This window comes from Alternaria alternata (genome assembly GCF_001642055.1).
Source record: "Alternaria alternata strain SRC1lrK2f unplaced genomic scaffold CC77scaffold_34, whole genome shotgun sequence".
NCBI lineage: Eukaryota > Fungi > Ascomycota > Dothideomycetes > Pleosporales > Pleosporaceae > Alternaria > Alternaria alternata.
In genome coordinates this window covers 122,626-146,136 of record NW_017306223.1, presented here as the reverse complement: position 1 = coordinate 146,136, position 23,511 = coordinate 122,626, and the positions used below count along the sequence as shown (strand labels likewise).

At 50.9% G+C, this 23,511-nt stretch overlaps 9 protein-coding genes across 9 annotated transcripts; 5 read left to right on the top strand and 4 right to left on the bottom strand.

Annotated features, from left to right (window-relative positions):
- Nucleotides 1-14: 14 nt before the first annotated feature.
- Nucleotides 15-428, top strand: CC77DRAFT_1083073 (hypothetical protein; the record flags this gene model as incomplete). Its single annotated transcript, XM_018529378.1, has 1 exon — nt 15-428. The coding sequence occupies one exon, from the start codon at nt 15-17 to the stop codon at nt 426-428; it is 414 nt and encodes a 137-aa protein (XP_018379601.1).
- A 546-nt stretch (nt 429-974) lies between these two features.
- Nucleotides 975-1,512, top strand: CC77DRAFT_1083071 (hypothetical protein; the record flags this gene model as incomplete). Its single annotated transcript, XM_018529377.1, has 1 exon — nt 975-1,512. The coding sequence occupies exon 1, from the start codon at nt 1,084-1,086 to the stop codon at nt 1,510-1,512; it is 429 nt and encodes a 142-aa protein (XP_018379600.1). The 5' UTR covers nt 975-1,083.
- Nucleotides 1,513-2,220: 708 nt separating this feature from the next.
- On the top strand, nt 2,221-2,705 carry CC77DRAFT_1014213 (hypothetical protein; the record flags this gene model as incomplete). The annotated part of the gene is made up of 2 exons (XM_018523883.1): nt 2,221-2,587; nt 2,683-2,705. 2 exons carry the CDS (start codon nt 2,221-2,223, stop codon nt 2,703-2,705), a joined length of 390 nt encoding a protein of 129 aa, XP_018379599.1.
- Nucleotides 2,706-4,117: 1,412 nt separating this feature from the next.
- On the top strand, nt 4,118-6,757 carry CC77DRAFT_1014212 (hypothetical protein; the record flags this gene model as incomplete). Its single annotated transcript, XM_018523882.1, has 1 exon — nt 4,118-6,757. The coding sequence occupies one exon, from the start codon at nt 4,118-4,120 to the stop codon at nt 6,755-6,757; it is 2,640 nt and encodes an 879-aa protein (XP_018379598.1).
- A 2,391-nt stretch (nt 6,758-9,148) lies between these two features.
- On the bottom strand, nt 9,149-11,219 carry CC77DRAFT_1055067 (hypothetical protein; the record flags this gene model as incomplete). Its single annotated transcript, XM_018527827.1, has 2 exons — nt 9,149-10,865; nt 10,910-11,219. 2 exons carry the CDS (start codon nt 11,217-11,219, stop codon nt 9,460-9,462), a joined length of 1,716 nt encoding a protein of 571 aa, XP_018379597.1. The 3' UTR covers nt 9,149-9,459.
- A 130-nt stretch (nt 11,220-11,349) lies between these two features.
- CC77DRAFT_975802 (GPI ethanolamine phosphate transferase 3) lies at nt 11,350-15,273 on the bottom strand. The gene is made up of 2 exons (XM_018535925.1): nt 14,864-15,273; nt 11,350-14,797 (listed from the first exon to the last, which is right to left on the bottom strand). Exons 1-2 carry the CDS (start codon nt 15,073-15,075, stop codon nt 11,839-11,841), a joined length of 3,171 nt encoding a protein of 1,056 aa, XP_018379596.1. The 5' UTR covers nt 15,076-15,273; the 3' UTR covers nt 11,350-11,838.
- Nucleotides 15,274-15,652: 379 nt separating this feature from the next.
- Nucleotides 15,653-16,794, bottom strand: CC77DRAFT_574157 (hypothetical protein). The gene is made up of 2 exons (XM_018532299.1): nt 16,540-16,794; nt 15,653-16,417 (listed from the first exon to the last, which is right to left on the bottom strand). Exon 2 carries the CDS (start codon nt 16,324-16,326, stop codon nt 15,802-15,804), a length of 525 nt encoding a protein of 174 aa, XP_018379595.1. The 5' UTR covers nt 16,327-16,417; nt 16,540-16,794; the 3' UTR covers nt 15,653-15,801.
- A 946-nt stretch (nt 16,795-17,740) lies between these two features.
- CC77DRAFT_574146 (hypothetical protein) lies at nt 17,741-18,360 on the bottom strand. The gene has a single exon (XM_018532298.1). The coding sequence runs from the start codon at nt 18,283-18,285 to the stop codon at nt 17,908-17,910; it is 378 nt and encodes a 125-aa protein (XP_018379594.1). The 5' UTR covers nt 18,286-18,360; the 3' UTR covers nt 17,741-17,907.
- Nucleotides 18,361-19,342: 982 nt separating this feature from the next.
- CC77DRAFT_574108 (ARM repeat-containing protein) lies at nt 19,343-22,689 on the top strand. The gene is made up of 6 exons (XM_018532297.1): nt 19,343-19,425; nt 19,482-19,632; nt 19,688-19,844; nt 19,898-21,537; nt 21,586-22,251; nt 22,311-22,689. The coding sequence occupies exons 2-6, from the start codon at nt 19,579-19,581 to the stop codon at nt 22,518-22,520; spliced, it is 2,727 nt and encodes a 908-aa protein (XP_018379593.1). The 5' UTR covers nt 19,343-19,425; nt 19,482-19,578; the 3' UTR covers nt 22,521-22,689.
- Nucleotides 22,690-23,511: the final 822 nt, after the last annotated feature.

The following is a 23,511-nucleotide window of genomic DNA, read 5'->3' as shown; positions in this document are numbered from 1 at the left end:
ATACACTCCTCCAAATGCTACCACTCACCCTCCTTACCCTCACCCTCTCAGCCCTGCCCACCGCCCTCACCACCGCCCTCCCCTACGCCACAAGCCCCTACAGTCCCCAAAACTGCCAATCCACCATCACAGAAAACGGCGGCGTCTTCTTCTGCAACGGCTACAACTACATGGGCAACTGCGGGTGGCGCGCCTACCCAACAACGCCCGGTTCGGAATGGTGCTACAGCTTCGGAAATGTAGAGGAGCGGCCGCGGTCTATTGGGCCGGATCCCAGTGGGTGGTGTGAGTTGTTCAAGGAGGAAGGGTGTCGGGGAGAGGCGGTGGAGATTTGGAAGGGGATAGGTGATAAGAGGTTGGAGTGTCCGGGTATCAGTGATACGGGGACGCCTGATTGGTGGGTTAGTATGAAGTGTCGGTTGAAATGAAGGAGTGTGGTACATGGTGTTTTATTTTACAAATGGGGGTTCTGGTCTTGACGTACGATGTAAATGACGTTTGCCGCTCAAATATAAGTCAAGTACAAGCTTTTTTTCTTTCTTGTTTCTACTCCACTACAATATGAATCACACATGGGGACTGCTTTGTCACATCGAGTCTCCCACCATCACGTAATGTATCTCCTTACTATCTTCACTCTGAAGTGAAGACAATGAGCAAATGGATGCGCGTGATGCATGTTGGAATATGGGATAACAAACATCGCAAACAGGTGTGACTCTTGGCTGTGTTTCATCCATGCCTTTCGAAGTTGCCTCCTTGTGATTAGTGAAGTGCGTGGGTCGCACTGAGCTTTCCCTCGTCTTCACATTGAAGGCGGTTACATTCAAACGATCCGGGTAGTCGAACAAGTCACATCGAACATGGTCTCCCGATTTCGTATGCAGACTCGCTGGGCAATCCAGACGACACGGTGTGTATTTAAAGATAGCTCCACGTTCGTTCCTTCCTTCTCACTCGCTGCAGTATCTACCCAATAAGAACACGAGTAACAAGACGCAAGGATCCCAACACCACATTACCATAGGATCTGCATTATAATCCCGGCAGTAGCCACGAGTAAATCTAAGACACGACTTCACAATGCACCCTCCCACCATTCTCACCTTCTTCGCCAGTCTCGTCACAGCCAAGTCTTTTACAAGCCCTCCTTTTGCACTAAGCCCCTACATTCCAATCACCGAAAGCGACAACTGTAAAGGCAGAGTGATCGACAACAACAGCGGCGTCAAATACTGTCTCGGTGCAGGATTCCTCGGCAATTGTAAATACAAGGCCTACACCGAAGGGAAATCGTGTATTGACTTTGCCGACATTGTCCAACGGCCCCGTTCTATTGGCCCCGATCCAGGCGGCTACTGCATGTTGTTCAAAGAGAACGACTGCAAGGGAGAGCCATTGCAGATTTGGGAGAAGAGGGTGTTCCAAACGTTCATGTGTCCGGGTGTCTCGGAGATGGGTGGGAAGAATGAGTGGTGGAAGAGCATGAAATGTATGAAGAATGAAAACTGATGATGGCGGGTAGAGCAAAGACTTGCAAGAAAGAAAGGATTGGATAGAAACAGGAGGATGAGGTTATTTGTACATATCTAATGAGGAGTTCAAGTTCTGCGTAAAGATTAACAGATGTTTGGATAACCTTTTCCGGGAGAAATGTTATGAGAATGAGACTATCTTAGCGATGAATGGACTTGGCTTGAAGCTCAGCCAGTGGCGACTGGTAAAGCGGTGACTAGGCTCTGGCTTAGACGTAGTCATCAAATATTAGATTGTTAATGCACAGGATTGCCTTGTAGGGAAGTGATTACAGGAAGAAGTCCTTAGCTGTGACTCTATCGCAATCTCGCGAATAAGGATGCAAGATAGCTCAGTGGTAGGTCATCATACTATACGATGGTTCTTTAACAGCTAACAAGTTGTATACAGCTCTAAAAGACTTCAATGCCGCTTCCGCGTCCATCTCTGTGATAGTGATGTGTATAAACAGAAGAAATGTATCATAGTATCCAAAGTAATCTAGTCGATGATGTAAAGACTCTGATATCTTCTACTTCCATCACGACTGTCGCACAGGAATGGCGTATATTAGGATTCGCCGACTGCATGGGTTCTCTCTATTATTTTCATACCACTACGCCAGCCAACACAGAGGGCCAACTACTAACCAGATAATAGAACCACTTCCTTGTTGTCTGGGCTTATATCTATACATTTGATAACATGCTAACACTGCCGATCACCGTCTTCTTCGCGATCGCCGCTACTACTCCCATCGATACGCCCCCTATCAACAGCGTTGCCCTTTCCGAAGTTACTGGAAACTCGCTATTCACACGTGCAAAGGTCGAATTAGTTACTTACGGAAACCCACAGTCCCCCCTATGCAACGCCAAGGTTGGTCGGCCAGGCGGCGTGTATACTTGTCCAGGCCCAAACTTCACTCCCACCGCCACAGAACAATGCGAGTGGCACTCACCTCCCGATCCAGGCTTGTCATCATGTATCACCTTTGCTCCACCTAGGGCCCTTCCTCAGTCGATCGGCCCTGATCCAGGTGGCTATTGCATCCTTTTCTCGGGAAACGAATGTAAGGTTGGGCAGTTTGTTTTGAGTGTCGGGAACAAGTTTTATAAGTAATTCTGTCCTTCTCTAGATACTTTGAGCATGTGCTAACGTCGATAGTACGCTTGGATGTCCTGGTCTGACCCATGGTTTCAAAGATAGGGCGGTTGCGAGTTTGGAGTGTTGGCCGCTTTCGCAGCGATGGTAGTGTCAACAGCAGATTGGCAGATGAGTAGTATACTTGTAATCGTGCATTATCGAATTAACCCATTATTGCTCAACTTCTGTTGTCGCAATGTGCTTGTAGAAATGCGAGATGTTTGGAGACGTTCCGACGCTAGAAGGCATCCTGTGACTACTTGCAATTTTCTCACTCCGCGCTACCACCACTTCCCCTCGTCACTGCCTCTTTCAACACCGCACCGCCAGCTTACTACAGCACTGATACGAGTATACTATTGGTGCGTCTGCCTAGGCTATTAGGAACACCACACTTCCACGTCAACCGTCGTAAGCACTTGTTTTGTTAGCAATCGGCTGGGCTGTCATTGTTACACGCTTGCTGGCTGCTTGGTTATACAAGGCTTCAGGTCAGCCATAAACCCGCATTATCGTGTTCTGTATCTTCCAACCGACTACCGACTAGAGTGTGTCTAAGACGCCTCAGTCACTGAGTCGCTGAGTGTTTCAATTCTCTACAAGCAGCCACCATTGCCGCAATCAGACTCACCGGCACTGCGCCCACAACTATCATTGTCACTCAATCAATGTCTTTCACTGCTTGAAAAATGGCGAGGACCACTGCGCGCTATGTCAGACAGGACTGTAGTCAAGGAAGTGACTGGTGACTGGGTCAAGCTTCATAACCCCCAACACGACCGAAACGACCATGAGCATGCCCACCAGAGTGGGTAGGTCACTCAAGTTCCTGTCGGCAAGCTTCCAAGAGCAGACAACAGCGGAGATGGTCATCAAGAGCCACGAAATCCGCTAGCGCAATGAGTCGAGGACTTGCGAACGACATCCAGTTGACCGTACGCGAAGATGGTGATTCAATGAGATATACGCTTCAGGCAGCGCGATCGCACATATACCTTCAAGTTTGTTTACACATCAATGAACTAAGTATATCTCTTGCGGAAATTTGATGGCTTCACGCTTGATGGCAGTCAATGTTCTAGCTAATTGTCAACTGCCAGATCGTTGACCAACGGCAAGTCACATATGCAAATTCACCAACCTTCAATATCTACGTTCTCAAAGGACATATAAATATCTGGATTTGTCCAACACTTTCTTCCATAGAATAGCGACAACGATAACAACAACACCTCATTTGAACCGATTGTTATACTATCACTCCCACCATCTACTGCTGGCCAGTAACTTTGCTAAACAAAACCATCTCACGTGTACAGTCGAACACTCAACACTCGAATACTTGGATACAAGGGACAACGGAGAGACAGTTCGTCAAATAACCGTACCAGCCTCGAACCAACAAATCAACACTCATCTAAGGTCTCTTCTCTCGACGTCAGTACATCACAACAATATGTGTTTCAAACAGACATACATGTGCGAACCAGGACATGAGATTGAATCGAACATAACAGAGTGTGGGAAAGACCCATATTCTTGCTTCATTAACAATAATATCATAGAAGGGGAGCCTATATTATTATCAAGAGATGATTGTAACCAATGCTTGGGTTTGCCGAAAGCAACAATAGAATCGTACAGGAAGTCTGGACGTACAGTCGCCTCTCAACTAGACTGGGACCATGCATATGACGCGGAAATATTTGTGGTTTTTTACTTACGACGAGCACTTCAAGGTTGGAGATACAAGTACCTAGCATGGGAACGGGCCGGACGGGTGACTCCGCAATCGGAATATTGGACGCCAAAGGAACAGGAAAATGTGAAGCTCTCTGCTATAAAAGCAGTGGAGCTCTCTGCTATGCAAGCAACTCAGCCCTCCGCTACGGAGCTCTCCGCTATCAAAGCAACGAAGTCGTCCGCTGAGAAAGCAAAGCAGTCGAAATTTCGGCTAGTTCTAAATCCGCAAACTTCCTCGGCCAGATCTCGCACAGCAGTACGAACAAAATCAGACGCTCAGAGATCAGCCAAAAAAACTGCCGGAACTTACACATGGAACTCCAAAGAAGCTCAGAGCGCCTTTGAAGCAGCGTATGTGCCTTATGCCATAAAAATCATTGAGCGTAGGCGGGCTCAACACTCAGAAGCATCGCTGCAACGAATGAATACATCCGACCGGCTTGATATATTGAAACATGTCGCGAGAGAGCTACAGAAATTATTCAAAGATGAACTTCTGCCCCCAGAGTTCCAACGCACTTTCACCGAAAGCACTCATCTTGGTAATGCAGGTAGGTCTGATGATTCACATGCTCAGGGCTCGACCGCCAAGAAAACTTCTCAAACAACGATCAATTCCAAGGAGGGTAGAAGACTCGAAGACATACTAGACCATTATCCTCCGGGTTACAACAGCGAGGGCGGGTCTGGTTTCTCTGGCATGAGCAGCCCCGAAACAAAAAGTCCCAGTGCTTCGGAACTAGAAAGTGATAAGCGAAAAGGGAAGGGAAAAGCCAAGGCTACTCATTCAAGCCCGAATGATCGTGCACATGGATTTCCTCCTTCAGACAACGAATACCATCCAGGCGATTTTCTTACAGAAGAGGCGGAACGTACTCAGCGACGAGAGCAAGCCCGGGTTGCGGCAAGGAACCAAGAAGCAGCACGCATGCACATGGAAGAGAATCGAATTCGAATGGAAGCTGCACGACACCAGCCGTACATACAAAGCAACTTGCAGCCTCAACAACCACCTATTACGAATGACCAAGAATACTATGATATGATGAACCAAGATTTCACTACCCACCACTGGGCAGTCGATCGCTCTAAGAACGACGAGATTTATGCTGAAACTCAACCCCCAGACACTAGCGAGCAGTCTTCAACGCTCCGTTCTGGCAAAACGGTGGCTGCAGGAAAGCAACGGGCAGCAAAGACAAACAACAGTGCAATTCCTAGGGAACGAAAAAATACCAAAGAGGGTAATAGAGTGCAGTATCTTCAAAGAATGGCCGATGATATTGCTAATCAGAATACATGGGCGCACTCAGACGACAAGGAAAGCTTTGTAAGATCTTACGTGGAGGAGGCGATTAAAGAGGAGGATAATCAAAAGGGCACGACGGCTAATGGCCGGAGGATCCCCTGGAAGCAAGAAAATCATGATCGGATTTTGGATCGACTCAGGAGACGACCTGGATTAAGAATGGATCCAAACAATTTTGTATCGATCACAGTCGATTACCGCAGTCATCGGACAGGTTATGCAACTCGTCCAGTTAAAGTCGCCAACCCCAACAATCATCCGACGGTAAAAACATATCCACCAGGTTACGACAGCCCGGGTAGTTCCAATCCCCCAAGCACTCCATCCATCACCAAGAGCCCACCACTACCAACACGCGGACTATCTCCGAGCGACGACCGAGAATATTGGGCTGCAAATCCCACCCCCCATGATTGGGTATTTAACCGTTCTTACAACGATGATCTGTCCGCAGTCTCCAGCCCTAAGAGTTCTAGGGAGCAGTCTCCAGCACCCCGTTCTAGCGGCACTTCACCCTGTGTTGCAAATCAGTCCCCCACCAGTCGCGGCACGGGGAACGAACAACGTAGTCGTGCCACGTCGAGAACAAGCTCCAAGGGATCCAGTGACGGCAGTGCTTTTATGGCTGATGTTTTTGACTTCTCGGCGGCGTCAACGCATACGCCATCTCGTTCAACTGGTGCGCCTCAGCCCATCTCAGCCTCGCATGCCCAGCATGTAGGCCCCTCGACGCATACCACTGTAGGAAAGGCTCCAACTACTGCAGGAAAGGCTCCAACTACTGCAGGAAAGGCTCCGAATACTGCAGGAAAGACTCCTACTACTGCAGGAAAGACTACTACCACTGCAGGAAAGACTACTACTACTACTGCAGGAAAGACTCCTGCAAGCCAGAAGACGGTTGCTGCGTCGAAGCGTCCAACCGAAAGTTCTGCATCGAGTTCCAGCGTAAAGGAAGACAAGGGTAAGAAATCTCTCAAAAGTTCTGCATCAAGCTCCGGCCCAAAGGAAGATAAGGGTAAGAAACCTCTCAAGAAGAAGTAAACTAAAGAGGAAGACGCGCGATGCCTGACACATGAATCCGGAGTTTGTCAGCAGGTTATTGCAGACCTTTGGCGGTGCCTGTATTGGCAATGCAAAGGTATTGTCGGTTTTTGGATGATTTGTGAATGTTCTACGAGCGAACACGGCAGGCAGTTGTCTCTTCATTCTTTCTTCATAGCGTGGTTGTTCTGATATCGAGTCGATGTTTTGCGATGGTTATAGATGCGAGTTCTTTTACAGCGGAAGTGTTTACATAAGCAATGTTAATGACATAGTTGGTTATAGCGTAAGTGTGCAAAGCCGAATAGAAGGATTGAATCTACAAATGAAGAACCAAACGTGCATGTGCAGGCGTGACTGATTGCTGAAGCTGTGTATAAAAAATGGACGAGAGCTGGTGGAAGCGTGCTTCGAGATGGATGACGAGTCAAAGAGCGTGGAGGTCCGCGTCGCTATAGGTACCGAGGTGTTTCTCGATGTCATCGAAACCATGACAAACACTGGAAAGGTACCAGCCTGCATCAAGACGCACAACGTGTCGGAAGATGCTCGCCGCGATAATGGATGAGAGAACAACGCTCGATACGCGTCACTTCCACGCTAAGAGTTTTACGTCATCAGACTTGACATCATGGTGTTGATCATCACCACACCAGGCGCGTACCTCACGCGTACAGAACAATCACGACAGAGCACCACATCGGTGGTCAACAAATCCTGTTGTTGAATAAACATTTTTACCTATCAATCCGCGACATTGATAGCGGTGAGCGAGCAAGAACATGCAGTAATCTGAAGCCGCCCTGCAACCCAAACACGAGGCAGCAATCCACTACACCGAACCACCAAACACGATCTCATAGACTGGTTATTTAACAGGCACGCGCCAGCTCCACCATAGCATCGTCATATCACTTTTATGGAAATGCGCGAGAAGAGCGACGAGGGTGCACAACCATACAGTATCTGTGTTCAGCTTTTGAGCCACGACATGTCATCACGGCAAAGTCCATCTTGGTCAGGCACAGCTGCGGCATGAGTATGAGAAAGTAAGGACGCGTACAGAATGAAGACCTTTAAACAAGACTTCACACTGCACAGACAAGGGTCTTCTTCTTTTGCCGTCGTGTTTAGCTACAATTCGAGCGCGACGCGCATGGGAATATAGGCCGACACGTCTGGGTTCTCACATCGATATCACTGCTAAGACTTGGTCGGCGTACGCGTTTCAGGTTCTCCCATCTTTTTGGAACCAACCTCGAATGGTACGATTACTGTTTTGAGCCAAGAGAGACACACGCCATGATGCAAAGTTGATCTGATTTTGGATTCAGACATGTCAAAACGTCGTGGTCGTTTTAGTGAAAGAGAAGAGAAAAGGTTTTATGATGATAAACTTCGTACACGCCTGAACGAAGTTTTATACATCCAGCATGCGCACTAGAGCCAGCCACAGAGCCAGCACAGTCGATGAACCCTATGATAGCCTCTTCTTTCAAGTTTTGTTACTTGCATCCCAGCAACGCACAACCAAAGCCGCACAGAATGATATGTGCGTGATTCTCTTCCACACAAAGACATCGCAAAGTAATGTCTTGGTTTTGACGCCGCGGAACAGGAGAAAACGCCATGTGAAGGGCACTCAGGTTTTTTGGTGGCCCAGGCTAGCAAGGCATATATTCGTCGCGAACATCTTTTGGTATGTGGGCCTCGTATAGAAGGAAGGAAGATGATGAGTACAGTCGCAACCTCGAGGTATAAGAAAGTTGGAGAGGGCCGAGGGACGACATGGCTGGTTTTTCTGTGTGTTTTGGTCATCACGGGGTATACCCGCGGCCAATCTGGTTTTTTACTGTTTGTTCGATCTGGTTCAAGTCTCTCTTTCGTACCCGCTTTGGCATGCGTGTTCTGCGGATGCAGTTTCTGCTCTTCACATGTACTCTTCCATCGATGTTTTTGGAGAAAAAGAAAAGGACTGAGAGACACATTTCAGGGAAATCTGTTCCTTTTCAGAACATCTTCATGGGTCTGTAGAGTATATTTTTGGAGGAATATCTAGTAGATAGATGTATGATGGAGAAGAAGGTAGGATGTGGAAGAGGAGCTTATATATGCTTTCCTGGGCTTGAATGTCATGTGTACTGCGCTGTTACAAGGATTGTTCGTGACGTGTGAAAGTTGGAGGTGCATGAATGGTAGGAGAAAGGAAAAAGATTTGTTTGATTGGGCTATGAGTGTCAAAGTCGTCAGGAAGAGTTCTAGAGACAGTGTATGTGGAAGGCAGTACACTACATGCTTCCACAGTTTCGACTCTGGTCCCACAAGTGACTCAAGTACTTCATACTAATTTGCTAACCGGACTTTTGAGAGAGAGAGAAAAGACACAAAGTGGCAGAACCAGACAGAAATCGCTCAAAAGCATGTCCATGCCATTGTCTCGCCTACAAAGCAAACTCCATAGAGTATGTCGCACCGCCTTTTGATAAGAATCGCATTCGCAAAAGAACCAAATCTGACGTCCGTGAATACAAAACGCAGCATGTATACCCAAAGCCAAAGCCAACCTAGCATGTGCACAGTATTCAGCATGCTGCGCAGTTGTGCTGTGAGAATGAAGAGTGCTCGACGCTCCTCACTGGAAGTTCATCAGGCGGATCTTCAAGGGTCATCAGTCGCGCATTCCACGCAACCGCATGTCTCACCTAGAGTTTCAATTTCCTTCGGTAGAAAGGCCCACGGTAGGCCTCAAGCCCACCCGCGTTGTCCAGCCCCAGGAACGGTGAACCATAATCACTGTTCAGGAAACGCTTGTCATTCGGATCAATCTCCACTCCCTCTTTCGCCGCTGTCCCAAAAAGCCGACCGTGAACACAAGCGGTATGCAGGTCCTTTGGACCTAGTTTGCGAAGCATACGAGTATAGATCTCTTTAAGACGAAGCACCTCCTCGCGCTGACGGCAGTACTTAAAGCCATAATCGCGCTGTAGGCAGGCCGGAGGCTCATCATCGGTGGGGTCTTTCAAGAATTGCCTGAGTCGCCAGACAGTACTGCGTTGCTGGGGTGGTGTCTTGAGAAAGGTTTCTAGGTGCGGGTACGGGAACAGCTGGCGAAAGTGTCCATACCCGTGCTTGTCAAAGAGTGTAACGAGTAAATCCTTCTCTAGAGCAGTCTGCAGCTCGCGGAAGATTGCTTCAGAGTTATCCGCTTCGCCTAGTAAAGCCATGTAAAGGCCGGCTAGCTGCTGTTCGTCGTCTTCGTTCTTAGTTGCGACAAAGCCGAAGGCATACCATGCGCTAGACTGCATGGGGAGGAGCTTTCCCTGTAGTATGGTTCCGATTAGTTGTGTGGTCTCTTGCTTCGTGGCAGGCTGTAGGCGAGCAAGGGCGAGACCTTTGTCTTCTCGAGCAAGATAACGCTGAACGGCAGTCATCACCGGGCCGAGACTAGAGGTCGCTGGCTGAGGATGACGAAATGGAGGAGTAAGATTTACTGCTTTTGGATTTGTAATCGTGTTCTCGAAGTGACGAAGTTTAGGTTTTTCTTGTTGTTGAGGTGGTGAGAACGGATTTGTTGGATTTGGTTGCTTCGAGTTCTCTATCGGGATCGCAAAGGAGACAGTCTTGCCTGGAGAGCTGGGTTTGAAGTGGAACACGACCTTTTCGAATGCTTGTGAGGCTCTCGCCGACCTCACCATGGTACTGTGTACTCGTTCAGGAAACCCCAACGTGCAGATAAGCTCGTACAACCTATCTGCAAATAGTGTCTTCTCAAGAAGGGACCTGAGTCTTTCCTGCAGATGTGGAAGAACCCTTGTAATTTCTGATGCGGTTTGTATGAGCACATCCAATTCCCTCGTTGAACCATCGTAGCCGTTGACTTGTTGCGAAAGTAAGATGATCCGATCACCGAGCTCACGATCTAACATAGTATCCTTATATTCGGGATCGTCGACGCCAAACATCCTCGTGACGAGGTCAATGTATGTTGTCTGGTAATCTTGAAGGGTATCCTTGAGCCTTTGGATGATGGTTTCGATCTTGCTGCGGTTGAGGATGAGGATAGCATTCCAAAGTTCGTCGCACGCGATCTGGAGTGCCTGCTGCGGACCTGGACGTGTTAGTGATGCATTTAAGAATTTGGATTCAACATACCATCAGCATTTTTCGCAATCGATGCCAATGCAGCTTCCATGGCTCGCACATCGTCCAGGCCAATGCGTAGTCGATTTGCCGATCGGCTACGCGTATGATATATATCCACCCTGTTATCGTTGTTTGCCTGTTGTATATCCGTTTCCGCACCCAACATCTTCGAAAGTCGCCTCGCAAAACGGTCTTTGAGGCTAAGTTCGGTCTTTAGCCCTCTCATCGGAATGACGCCGGTCGAATCGTCGATGAGGTCTTCCTTTCCGAGAATACCATATACTTTCTCTTCCACGCGTTGATGCTGAGTGGATGCCATAGTGGCGTCTGTAACTGCTTTCGTGGAACGCTGGAAGTGTCGACCAAGAATGGATATAGATATATGGTTGAGGGTCGCTCATATATATTTCCGTATACTCTGTTGCAGTATTTTCCTGCTCTGTAATACTCTCGAAGTGTGGTGGAAGAGAGACGGGGATCAAGCTGAGAAGAGATCATTGATATAGCAGGAGCGACCGGAACCGGCTGCCTTTACCTTTACCTTGCGCTGCTGCGATACCGCTACGTGTGACGTAAGAGAGGACCTAGGCAACAACACGATGCCGATAGGACAGCAGGAAGTAAGAGGTGAGAGAGAGACCAACGCAAAGCTAGGCCAATCCCAACTGATCTGGTCCGTTTGAGCCCGGCAGGTACCGGTCATGGATGTAAACGATGTGCACCAAGACAAGAACAACAACAACAACAACCAGAGATAGTGTTTAGAAAAACACAGGGAATGAAGCCACAAAATCTGATTCTAGACGTGCTTCTTGACGTCCAACACAAGGAGATAAAAGAAGACGCTATATGCAATGCAAAATCTACAACCACCCACACCACCTCTCTTTCTTCCTTGACCCAACTTCCAACCACTCCCAACTATTCTTCCCAACCAATCATCCACCAAAACCAAAAACCTCAGCCGTACTCAACATACTCATCCTAGTCCCCCACAACGCGATAACAATAGACACAACATCCACCGTCAGCAGCACCGCAGCCCCAACCATGAACCTCGGGCAGAAGATCCTATAAAGCATCAAATGCCTTCTCAAATGGCCCGCCCACATGGTCGTCGCAAGCTGCGTCGTCGCATAAAACAAAATGTGAGTCGCCACAGCTTTTGTCACGACGGACAAAACGCCCTTCTTCTGCGGCTTGACCTTCCAAAGCACGCACGCTGGGACAGCAATGGCGCACAGGATTTGGGCACCGAATGTATTCAGCAGAACAATGATGGGTGTCCAAGGGTAACGGATCTTGGCCAAGGGGATGAAGGCGGATTCCCACTGGATGCTAGACAAGGTAGCCTGGTGTCCTGTTTTGAAAAAGTGGAAGGAACCCAACAGACCCAAAACGACAGGGCCGATGGCCGATTGACGGAGGTTGTTAGTATCGATGATTTCGAAAAGCGAAAATAGCTGCCAGACCAGTATTCCGATTGCGCCAGCGCCCATTGGCTTTTGGAGCACACTGATGGCGAGATACCAGATGGTGATCAACAGTGCGTATCGACTCCCGTGTACATTTGCGAAACCAAGAATGGTGACGGCTTCTTTGGGTTGACCGTTTTCATCGACGCCGCTGCCATCTTTATCAATGATGACGTTCAGGAGAGGTTTCGACCAATTGTAGATGGAGTAGCCAAACGCGAGAGCAATTGCTAGCACAATCTGTGCAATGAAGCGTTTCGTGATACTGATGATGTTTGACCAAGCGGGCGCCCACTCGCCGTCGTCAGCAGCATCGAGAGTCCAGTATGCGGCAGACAGCATCAAGCCGAAACGCAATGCGAGGCCGATCCAGAGAGTGGCGTTGTGCTGATAGGATTTCGTGCCGTCGTAGTAGCTCTTGATGAATGTGGGGATGAGGATGGCAGCTGTGGCGGGGATGGCAAGTTGCCAGGGTGCGGAAGTTGTTGATAGGGCAGAGCCGTAGTATGTGGATTTGCAGTAGGGCATCTGTTCTTCTCGGCATAGGCGAGAGAAGCTGGCGATTCTAAGCAACACGGTGAAGAGGATGGAGTGGTAAGCACCAAGGGTTCGATCTGCGATTCTCCTCTGGCGGAAAGAAGAGATGAGTGCAAGGACTCCAAATGTAGTTAGGAAATGTAGGAGGATCTCATCTTCCCAGATAGTAAATGAGTTTGCTGCAAAGCCCCCGGAGAGGGCGAGAGTGAAGATGGCGCTCGTCCAGCCCCAGATATTGTTTGGCATTGGGGGCATCATACGGTAGCTCAGGGCGTAGAAAGTTGAGGCGCAGCCGATGATCCCGGTAAGGGCAGAGGAGAGGACAAGAATATGCGATCTAGAGTCTTCAGGCATGAAGATGGTAATAGGAAGACCGACGATACCTCCAAGGACCAAGCCAATGGCGCCTCGGGTGAAGAAGACGGGGGTGACGTCTGCACGGTCCCCGTGAAGGATCCTGGCGTAAAGAGCGACTACAATCAGACTTGCGGCCAAGATCACGACACCACTGACCATCCTGGGAATGTCAAACCGAGCCCAAAGATCACGACAAAGACGGAGCGTGTCGCGCTGATAAGCACCGAAAGCCTCATATGCCTGGCGCATCTCGGCGCTATTGGTCTTGGACTTTCCTAGCGGGTTCCACGCGTCATTTGCGTTCTTCCACAGCGAAAGGGAAGAAGCCCTGGCGCTGTCTGCGATACCACGAACCTTGGCATATTCATGCTGGTAGTTGTGTATCTGCGCGGCTGTTAGACGGTTGACGGCCGCCAAGTTCTTGTAATCATCGCCGTTCTTGCCAATGAATGCTTCTTCGATGGGCTTTCCGAGGTTGTTGAAGGGTATCGGCAAGCCGAGGAGAAGCGACAAAGTAGGGACAAGATCGATCTGCCCAACTGGTCGGGTCTTTGCGTTAGAAGGAGGTGTGGTATAAGCAGAATCGCTGCGCCCAAACACACCCTTCTTCGAGTACATCCATAGCGCCGCTTGTATCTCGTCGTCCGACTCTCCTCCATGGTCGCCCTTTCCATCCATGCCGTGATCTCCCATAACAATTAGCAGTGTGTCGTCGTCAATCTCCTCAATCATGCGGCGAAAAACGTCGTCCATCTGGTTGAGCTTCGCAGTCATAGCAGGGTGATCGGGCCCATAGCGGTGTCCCGCATGGTCCACGCCCAGGTAGTGGCCGAAGATCACATCCCACTTGGTGGCATTCTCAGCCTTCAGAAGTGGGAAGATGTGTTCCGTGACGCCATTGTCAACAGTGTGTAGGTCCCAAACATTGAACGAATCGTATGCATGCGTGAGGTTTGGCTCAAAGTAGTTGGGGAAGAGAGCGTGCCATGTGTCATCCCCAAGATGAACCATCCGCTTGCTTGCGTTCTTCATTTGTCCGAGCAGATTGTCTTCCTCAATCTCCTGGCCAGCGAAGTTGCTGCCCACGTCGATGAAGGTGGGCAATGTGCCCGTTGTGAGCCCTTTCAGCCTCTGCATCGTGGCCGTCGGCGGGTCGGCGATAAAGGGTAGGAGGAAGGCATTCTGGGGCTGGTTCTTTGCCGTCTCGTAAAGTACCGGGAATGCATTGTGGAAATGGCGCGGAGCGACTGGGGGCGCTTGAGACGGGTTTTGGGCGGCGGCGGCGAGGTCGATGGGCTCGAACTGCTCTGGAAAGGGGACTGTGAAGTCGTATCGTAGCGCATCAACGATGATGACGACGGCTTTGTTGAACGTCTTGGGGTGCCAGCACCCCTTTTCAGCATCGCCCGCTGTGTACGCGTTGGCAGAGTCGATTGGGGGCAGGGCGCATTCTGACTTGTGGTCGAGGACCAATCGCGTAAGGAGGAAGCCGCTGGTGAAAAGGTAGATACCGAGGACGTGAAGAATTCTGGCCAAGTCAGCTTTGCGCGTCTGTACGCGGAGCCGGAAGACGGGCTCTGATGAGAGAGCCTACAGTATAAAGGTAAAGAAGGCGATGATGATGCCATGCTGCGCTTTGAAGTGCACCTGTCCGACCTTCTTCGCTTTGTCGGGGTCGTGAACCTGTCTCCGGGGAGCTCGCACTGTCTCCCGTGGCTCTGGCGTATCGGCCGCAAACTTGACAGCTTTGCGTGCGCTGCTCTGGCCGGTGATGTCGGACAGCGGCGTAAAGACCTCGTTCTCCATGGCGGGCGGAGAAGGCGGACCAATTGGCTCTCAGTAGATGCCAATCAGATGTCTATTGGTATTCGGATGGCTTAGGGGGCCTCAAGGAGCGACAGAATCCATGGGGACAAAGTTGATGCGTGGTTTAAGCAAAAGTGAGGATGTGTCGCAAGCATCCACTGTGGATCTCCCATTTCGCCGAGCCGCCGATGTCATGCATCCGCCATCGAGGTACGCGCCGTAATTACGAGCGGTGCTTACGATCTGCTATCGATGGATACGAAGCTTGACATCATGTTCCAGACGCGACTTGGAAACTGCCCAAAGGTACATCGCGCACAGCATTCACTCGGTCTTGGTAAATTGAGCACACATTTCAGTCTTGACAAAGGATTGTATTGGCTCTCGTGCTGCTCTGCACAGTCGCTAGAGAGTGAGTTGGATATCATACATTAATGAATAAGAGTTATGTAAGAGGTATGAAAACCTCGTAGAAGAGATGGCCAGTCGTCAGAGTGGGTATACAGCAAAATGGCCAGTCAACTCCGAGAATATACATAAGTGGTGTGGCGCCCTGCCGGCTATTCCACAGCTTCGGCAGGGAACGGAGAAGCTGACAGTCAGCGCGGTATAGCCGTCATCAAGGTGTAAAGTCGGTCGTAGCCAAATGGCTGGGGGGTGCCCGAGGGGTGCTCGACCGGAAGTATCGGCGGTCTAGCCGGGTTTTGACGTGTGGTGTCGTGAGGTTTATGAGTAGTATTTGTCGTCCTTCTCCTTCAGTCCGCCCATGCGATCCAGGTCGAGCGAGTCGAAGCGGTCCGATGCGTCTTGTTGGTATGGCGGGAGGTCCTCTTGCACAGGCTCGAGTCCAACGCTGTGGTCTCCGACGCGGACAACCACAACACGACCCGATTGTTGCTTGCCAGACTCGTCAATCTCGTCAGGGAAAGTGATGCGGATCTCGGGTACCGGGCTGGTAGGGCTGTCCATGAGGTTCTGCTTTTCCGAGTAGGTGATGACGGACTCGCGGCCCTTGTAGGGCATCGCAGTGATGGTCAGGCGGTTGATGTTTGATTGGCGCTTCTCGTAGACTGGGAGTTCTGGGTCTGTCTCGGCTTGTTTCCTGGCTCTGCGGATACTGCGAAGGAACATGAGGCCTCCTACGCATAGCATGCCAACGAGAACCAGCATCATAAGGGTAACGAGGAGTGCGAGGTGGGTAGTGCTGAGGCTGCCATCCTCATTGCGCTTGCTAAGGCTGATGTTCATCATTATGATATTGGTGATATTGTGTGTCGTTAGGGCGTATCGAGGGCGTGCAGATAACTCTGGGGCGTGTAGTAGTGATTAAGGAGTGTAATTGCTGTTTGCATGTTAGTTCCCATTGTGTAGCGAGCACGTTGCTTCTGTGTGGTGTTGTGGTTGTTGGTTCGCGGATGCTTGGCGCAGTGTGACGGACGGGGACGGGAAGTAGCGGATACGCACCTGTAGAGCACCGTCGTTTCGCAAGCGGATGGACAAGTATTGGTAACGAGAGACACAAGTTCGGAAAGAGCGTAAGGCGAGATACCGCTGAAAGAGTGAAGCGATAAGTCGACAGAGAAGAGAGAGTTGGAGGGAGACGAGACCGTCGAGGAGGTGGGCAAGGAGGTCGAGGTATGAAGGGAAACCTACGTATTTTGATGGATGCGCAGGGAAGCCGCCTTGCAGTCACCAATGCAGGAACGATACAACCAGAGCGAATCAGCGATCGACACTAGACCGCTCAACTTTGTGCCTATCTAGTTTAGGAGAAGAAGCCGCCTGCGCTAAGCCGAGTCGGTGGAGCGCAATAAGATGACGGTAGGACGCTCATCCTCTCGATCTTATTTTTGGCTTTGTTGGCGCCAGTGATCTGCTCAACACTGCCGCACGAGACCACAACAGACAAAGCCGTTCGCGCGCGATGGTTCCCAAGACCGAGACAAAGAAAATATCGAAGGTGCTGCAAACAGACCAAAACAAACAACAGTCAAGAGTACTTAGTGCAGTGTGGAGAGCCTCGCAAAATGCAAGGGGCGGTAATAACGAATGACGGGGGGTGGGATTTAGCCAAAAGGTCGAGACTCGACGGTGTGGATCGTGAGTGGATCGTGAGCCGGCACGTACTCCTGATGCTTCGCTTGAGCGACAGCCCCAGAATATGTACTGTCTACGTCAAGATGCCAATCTGGAAGTCGTGTTAAGCTCAACCCGTGCGAGACACGCATTGTTTTGGACTGATTGTGACAACGGCGTGGAGAGAGCTGACAGCGAGGGCTGAGACGAACGTCTTGCCAGACTGTGGAGCGATAAAGGATGATGCCGGTCGATAGCACATACCACAGCAACGCGCGTAATGAACGATGGATTTGTGGACCGCTGTGCGCAGGGAGCGCCATGTGGTGATGGAACTCGAGCCTCCTCAGGCACGTCTCTCTTGCGTTCGACAAAGCCTTTAAGCAGCCCTTCATCTTCGCAGAGTTCCACAAGTTTGGCATAAGGCTTCCACTCGACCTGCAATGTCGCAGTCGTCAAGACGCGTTACAACGCCCAAGTAACTACGGCAAATTCGTCATGGTCTCACGGATGCACTCTGGCCGGTACTTGGCTACTCCACCGTCCCCGCCGTTAAACATCTCGTCGCCAGGCCCTGTGTTTGAGCCTTCGGGACGTTTGATGCCTCTCGCTTGCCTGACGCCAAGTGACTCCTGAATCCTGGGGCCGTCGCTGGGCTGTCGCTGGCACTGTCGCAAATGGCCTTCTAGAAGCGCTAGGGGGTCGGTATTTGAAGTAAAATGCTGTCACCAGCTCACTATGTCACTCGGAGTTGCTTCATCGCGATGTTTGCGGCGGTTCGTCGGTGACTTGTCTTGCGTAACACCTCAACCATTCAGAGCGGTGTAGATGTGAAGCAGTTATGACAACCATGGCCAGAGCTAGCGGGTGAATAACTTTCCCAACATGCCTCACGTATTCGGCAGTCGCAGCCAGTTTGCTCTGCTTGTTAGAACGCCAGCGCAGCACAGTTACCACACACAGTATGCGCACAGAGTGGAGAGACGGGTGGCTCACTGGACGCCTCGCATCCGACTTGCAGCCTCGCAGCGCAAACCCACAGCTAGGAGGCGTTATAATTGCAGGGAGTATTCTGAGCGAGAGCAATCCATGGATGATGCAGGTCACGAGCCTGAAAGGCTTTTCTGCGCCCATTGAGTGATGATTGAACCCACAGCGTGTGCGACCATGGTTTCCGTGAATCTTCTGCTGTGCCTCCAAGCAGTCACGTTGAACACTTTTGAAGATGGATACAAGCTCCGGGCTGCATCGAGCTCGATAGTGCTGCAGCTCGCTCCAAGTACGCAGAGAGGTCAATTGGCCGTCATAGACAAGTTAGACACCATTGCCTAAAAGTCTTGTGCCGAGGGCAAACATGCAAAGGTGAAGGCGTAGCAGAGAGAGAGCTTGGACATGCCGGCAGGGTGGTGGTGAAACATGGCGGCCCTGTAGATAATGCCTCTGGCCTCCTATCCATGCCCGTCGTGTCTCAGGCTGCCATAACGACAGCTCGCATCACAGAGGATCGTCCGGATTCCGTTGCCGCATCGTCCCTGACTCGTGCTTGGCACACGCGAGCGCATTGCAGCCGGTGGTCACAGTGAGAGAAGAAAACGGCGACCACGTTTGTTCTTAGGGAGATCATATCTCGTCCCGTAATCGTCGATTTCATCTTTCCCACAAGCCTCGCCTGCACCAAGCACCCGAAGACATCTAGGCGACGCTTTCGGTACAACCTTGAGCCTTAGCGTGCCTTTCCCCAGCGGACGCCAAACTTAGTTGCCGATCCTATCTTCGCCAGGGCCCAGCAGTCGCATCTCCATCGCCAAAAAGACATCTTTCCAACCCACACAACTGGCGCAACCCTCGCCCTCTGAAGCTGCGCCCGGTCTCCTCGACGCCCGCTACCAAACTTGTGCTCCTCCCGCCTATCCACACGCACACCACAGCCCCCGAACCAGCGCAGATATATTTCCCCCCCTCGAGTCTATTCCTGCCCTGCTGCTCCACCGTCCCGCGCCCTTGCATCATCCCCGCCGCTGCATTTGGTCGTCGAACCCTTAATGCGACCCCCGCCTGGTGCGCGACATAATTGCTTCGAGATTAGCATGTACTGTGGCTAGAGACATTACCACATCTCGCTCCTACACCCAAACGCGACCACGGGCCTGCACTTCCCAACCCACACTCCTCACGCGGACCTCCGGTAGTACCTCTTTGTTCCAAGCCGCGTTCGTGCGCACATTCTTCGTACATTATTTCCATTGTCCCCAACTATATCAGCTGTAATACATCGTCAGTATTCTGCCTCCCCCCGCACCTGCCCTGCCTGCGCTGACGCCTGAGCTTAGTCCCACCAAAGCGCACGCATAAGCCACCCCGCGCCGCAGCACCCACCGGTGTGCTATATTCTCCGCATACTAATAACCTCACGCCCGACCTGTGTAAATGAACACCTCTCCTGCCGGCTCAAGTCGTGGCATGGCAGTCATGGCGGGCAATGTGAGTAGCGGCTTTTCTAGCCACAGAGCATGGCGTGCTAACACATATGCTCCAGACTCGAGCGCGCGACTACTCCAGTGGAGCCTCGCTCAACAACAACGGCACCGACACTGAACTCTCACGCGCATCTCCATGGGGGAAGAACATCTGGAATGCCCCAATCGGCACGTTTCCGCTTGGCTCCAAAGGCCGAGACAACTCGCGCCCTCGAGGTATGTCGCCATCCACGACATAGCATGTCCCTGTAATACTGACACGCACACAGAGAACGGCGCCGCCATGGGCACTCCTGCCGATCATGTTGAGGGCAAGACTGGCTCTGGCTCCCTACTCACCAACTCCGAGACGGAATGGAGGTCTACCGCCCGGCCAGCTTGGGGAGAGACCCCATCTGGCAGCATACCTCATGCAAGAAGCTCCGGAGTGTCGCCGGCACGGAAGCGGTCTATCGCCCAAGCACAACCTGTCCAGCAGTATAGCGACAACTCCCCATCCGCCTTCTCGTCCTATACTACAAGAAACTCACTCGCGGGCCAAGGCTCGCAAGCAAAGCCGGTCAAGCCATTCCTTGACCCTACCATATCCAACTTCACATCGCGCCAGATCGAATCACTCAACACCGGCTTCACCAACTTTGGATTCGGCCAAGCAGACGTCAATTCTCAGCGCCCCGATACTGGTGTCACCTCGTGGCCAGACACAGGCTCCGTCCACTCTCCGAACGACGACCGCCGCAGCGTAGCAAACTCGGATTACCTTGCGTCTTCGAGCGGAGCCCCCTCACAGAACGGAAGCTTGCCTCCATCCCGACATGGTGCCGAGCCAGCACCGTTCAGCCAGGCTCCGGATGCATTCTCCAGATTTACTCAGCCTTCCCGCCAAACATCGTCCTTCTCTATGGCAAGCGGTCGTGCCTTTAACGAGCGAAGCGGTTCAATACAAAGCGAGTCTTTCCACACTCTCGGAAGGCTGAACAGCGAACAAGACCAAGATGCGCGCATGGCACCAAACAGGTCCTTCAGTATTAACGCTTTCACCCCAGCACACACACCCGGACAAGACACCAACGATGCGCCTACAGGCTCATACACCCCAGATGGCTACTCCAGTGCCCAACTCAACGGCCAATATTCTCAGCTGCGATCCTACCAGCTCGACAACAGTCGAAGCGCGCCGAACGGCACTGGGGCTCGTCAAAGTCCTTTTTACTCCTCCATGAACACACCGCCTGTGTACGATCGTCTCAATCCGTACACCAGTGAGCAGATGCTCACCCACCCCAACAGTGTTACGCAGCTGCAGAACAAACTGGCCGGATTCCAGATGTCACAACAACGTAATTTCATCTCTCCGAGCCAGCTTCATCAGCAGCAGTATCAAAACATCTTTCCCGCAGCTCAAGTCCAGAACCCGTACCAATACCAGCAGTATGGTCTACCCAACGGCTTTTCTCTATCCGCGATACCGCAACACATGAACATGACTCCAGCAGCACCAATCTTGTCTTACGGAGGGCCACCTAAAGGTCCTCGCGAGCAGCAGGTCGGCGATGGTCTCGGTGCCATGAGTCTTGAGTTGGCCAACTTCAAGAGAGAGCAGAAGCAGAGCAAGCGCTGGGAGCTTACCGACATCAAAGGTCACGTGGTCGAGTTTGCCGGAGACCAGCATGGCTCCCGTTTCATTCAGCAGAAGCTTGAATCAGCCAACAGCGAAGTCAAGGACAGCGTCTTCAGAGAGCTCGAAGAGGATGCGCTACAGCTGATGCAAGATGTTTTCGGCAACTACGTTATCCAGAAGTTCTTTGAGCACGGAGACCAGGTCCAGAAGAAGATCCTTGTCGGGAAAATGAAGGGTCATGTACTTGAGCTTGCGAATCAGATGTACGCGTGCCGAGTTGTACAAAAGGTAAGGTTCTCTTCCATGCGCCCCGAGTAAACACACTGACCGCAGTAGGCACTTGAGCATGCGCTCACTGAGCAACAAGCCGAGATGGTCAAGGAGCTCGAAAAGGATGTTCTCAAAACCGTCAAGGACCAGAACGGCAACCACGTCATTCAAAAGGTTATCGACCGGGTCCCGATGCAGTACATCCAGAGGATCGTCGAGGCTTTCAGGGGCAACGTCGGCGTGCTATCGGTCAACTCCTACGGATGCCGTGTTATCCAGCGACTACTTGAGAAGGTTCCGGAGCCACAACGAAGGTTCATCATGACCGAACTCCACGCTGAAGGACCCAAACTCATCACCGACCAATACGGCAACTACGTCACTCAGCATGTCATCGAGCACGGCTTGCCTGAGGATAGGGCTAAGATTGTCGCTCTGATCAAGGCACAGTTCCTCGCTTTCTCAAAACACAAGTTCGCCAGCAACGTTGTTGAGCAGTGCCTCAAGTGCAGCGACGACGCGCAACGCCGTGAACTCGTATCAGTCATCCTTGCGAAGAACGAGCGAGGCGAGTCAAACGTCATGAACCTTCTCAGGGATGGGTACGGTAACTACGTCATCCAGAAGATGCTGGACACCCTCAACCGAGATGACTACGAGGACTTTGTCCAAGCACTCAAGCCTGAGCTTGAGAAGGCCAAAAAGGTCATTCCTGGCAAGCAATGCGTCTCAGTAAGTAGTCTCGTGAAACTAAAGACATACTTGGAGAAACCCAACTAACGAAATCTTAGGTTGAGAAGAAGATGTTCCGTTACAATCGCATTGACTCGCCGACTATGCTTACACCAGCTCTCAGCAGTTCCGCTCAATCGCCACAGAGTAGCTCCCACCCCAGCACGAACAACTCCACCATTGACGAACCCGTACATAGCGCGCCTGTCAACGGCAAGCACAGCGCTGTCAACGGTATGGGTGGTGTCAGCATCGCGGATACTGCTTGATTGCGTAGCACGTCCATCAGATTCTTTCCATGCATCGCACATAGGTCTCCTAATATCCGCCGCACGTTCTGTTCTATTCAGCCAACGCACTTTACTGTTTGCATGGCTCGGGCGGCACATCTGCATTCTATTGTTCATATACCATTACTTATTACTTCGCTTTCATCGTTACATATCACTACGATTCGCTTGTACGGCTATACGGATGACCCGCCTTTTCATACATCTTGTCAAACAAAAACAGGCTGGAGTCTTAATTGGAAGGTTGTGGGTTTTTTTGCTATCATTGGGTATTTGCCTAGGCATGGTATCGTTATTCATCATTGTATTACCTGGATTACCTCATGAATGGCATGGCGTACATGGGGAAATCACTCGTTGGGATACCATGGGCAACGGAAACAGGAAGAGCGTCACGTAAAAGATGCGTAGATGGTCGGTGTATTGAATATCTATGAATACACGTTCGATATCTGACTTTTTTGCTATTTGTTTGTTTGTCTGTTTGTTCGAATGTGGCTTGAGGTGTATGTACTAGGTGTGGATTTACGACTAGCAGCATAGGCGTCGGGTGTGGCTGTCGCCCGGCTGCTGCACCCGACCCGGCCCACGCCATCTTACCACTCCCGCCTAGCATACCCGTAGGCTGATGCAGGGTGTACTGACTAGTCGATCTAGCTCCAAGGTTTTATCAAGAGGGCAGCTCTTTCTGTTTGCTTCTTTCATTCTCTTTTTTCTTTGGTAGATCATGGAACTATCTGTTTTCCTTTCTTCTTTTTGTTTCACCATAAATGGATATTCGAGATATTTCGATGGTGTGTTTCAAAAATTCGCATGCTAACGACGACCACGTGGTTCCCTTTCTTCTTCTTGTTCTTCTCCTCCTCCTCGGGATCACCTGCGAAAAAACAAAAGTGGAGCGAGTACTGGAATAGATCGATTCTGAGAGTTCTCGTCTCTCGGTTCATGCGACGACCAAGAAAGGGTGGGT

Coding starts and splice junctions, on each gene's coding strand:
- CC77DRAFT_975802 (XM_018535925.1), bottom strand. CDS start 15,075: ATGGAGAACGAGGTCTTTACGCCGCTGTCCGACATCACCGGCCAGAGC. Junction 14,798..14,863: donor GCCTTCTTTACCTTTATACT/GTAGGCTCTCTC, acceptor TGACTTGGCCAG/AATTCTTCACGTCCTCGGTA.
- CC77DRAFT_574157 (XM_018532299.1), bottom strand. CDS start 16,326: ATGATGAACATCAGCCTTAGCAAGCGCAATGAGGATGGCAGCCTCAGC.
- CC77DRAFT_574146 (XM_018532298.1), bottom strand. CDS start 18,285: ATGGGCGCAGAAAAGCCTTTCAGGCTCGTGACCTGCATCATCCATGGA.
- CC77DRAFT_574108 (XM_018532297.1), top strand. CDS start 19,579: ATGAACACCTCTCCTGCCGGCTCAAGTCGTGGCATGGCAGTCATGGCG. Junction 21,538..21,585: donor CGTGCCGAGTTGTACAAAAG/GTAAGGTTCTCT, acceptor TGACCGCAGTAG/GCACTTGAGCATGCGCTCAC. Junction 22,252..22,310: donor CTGGCAAGCAATGCGTCTCA/GTAAGTAGTCTC, acceptor ACGAAATCTTAG/GTTGAGAAGAAGATGTTCCG.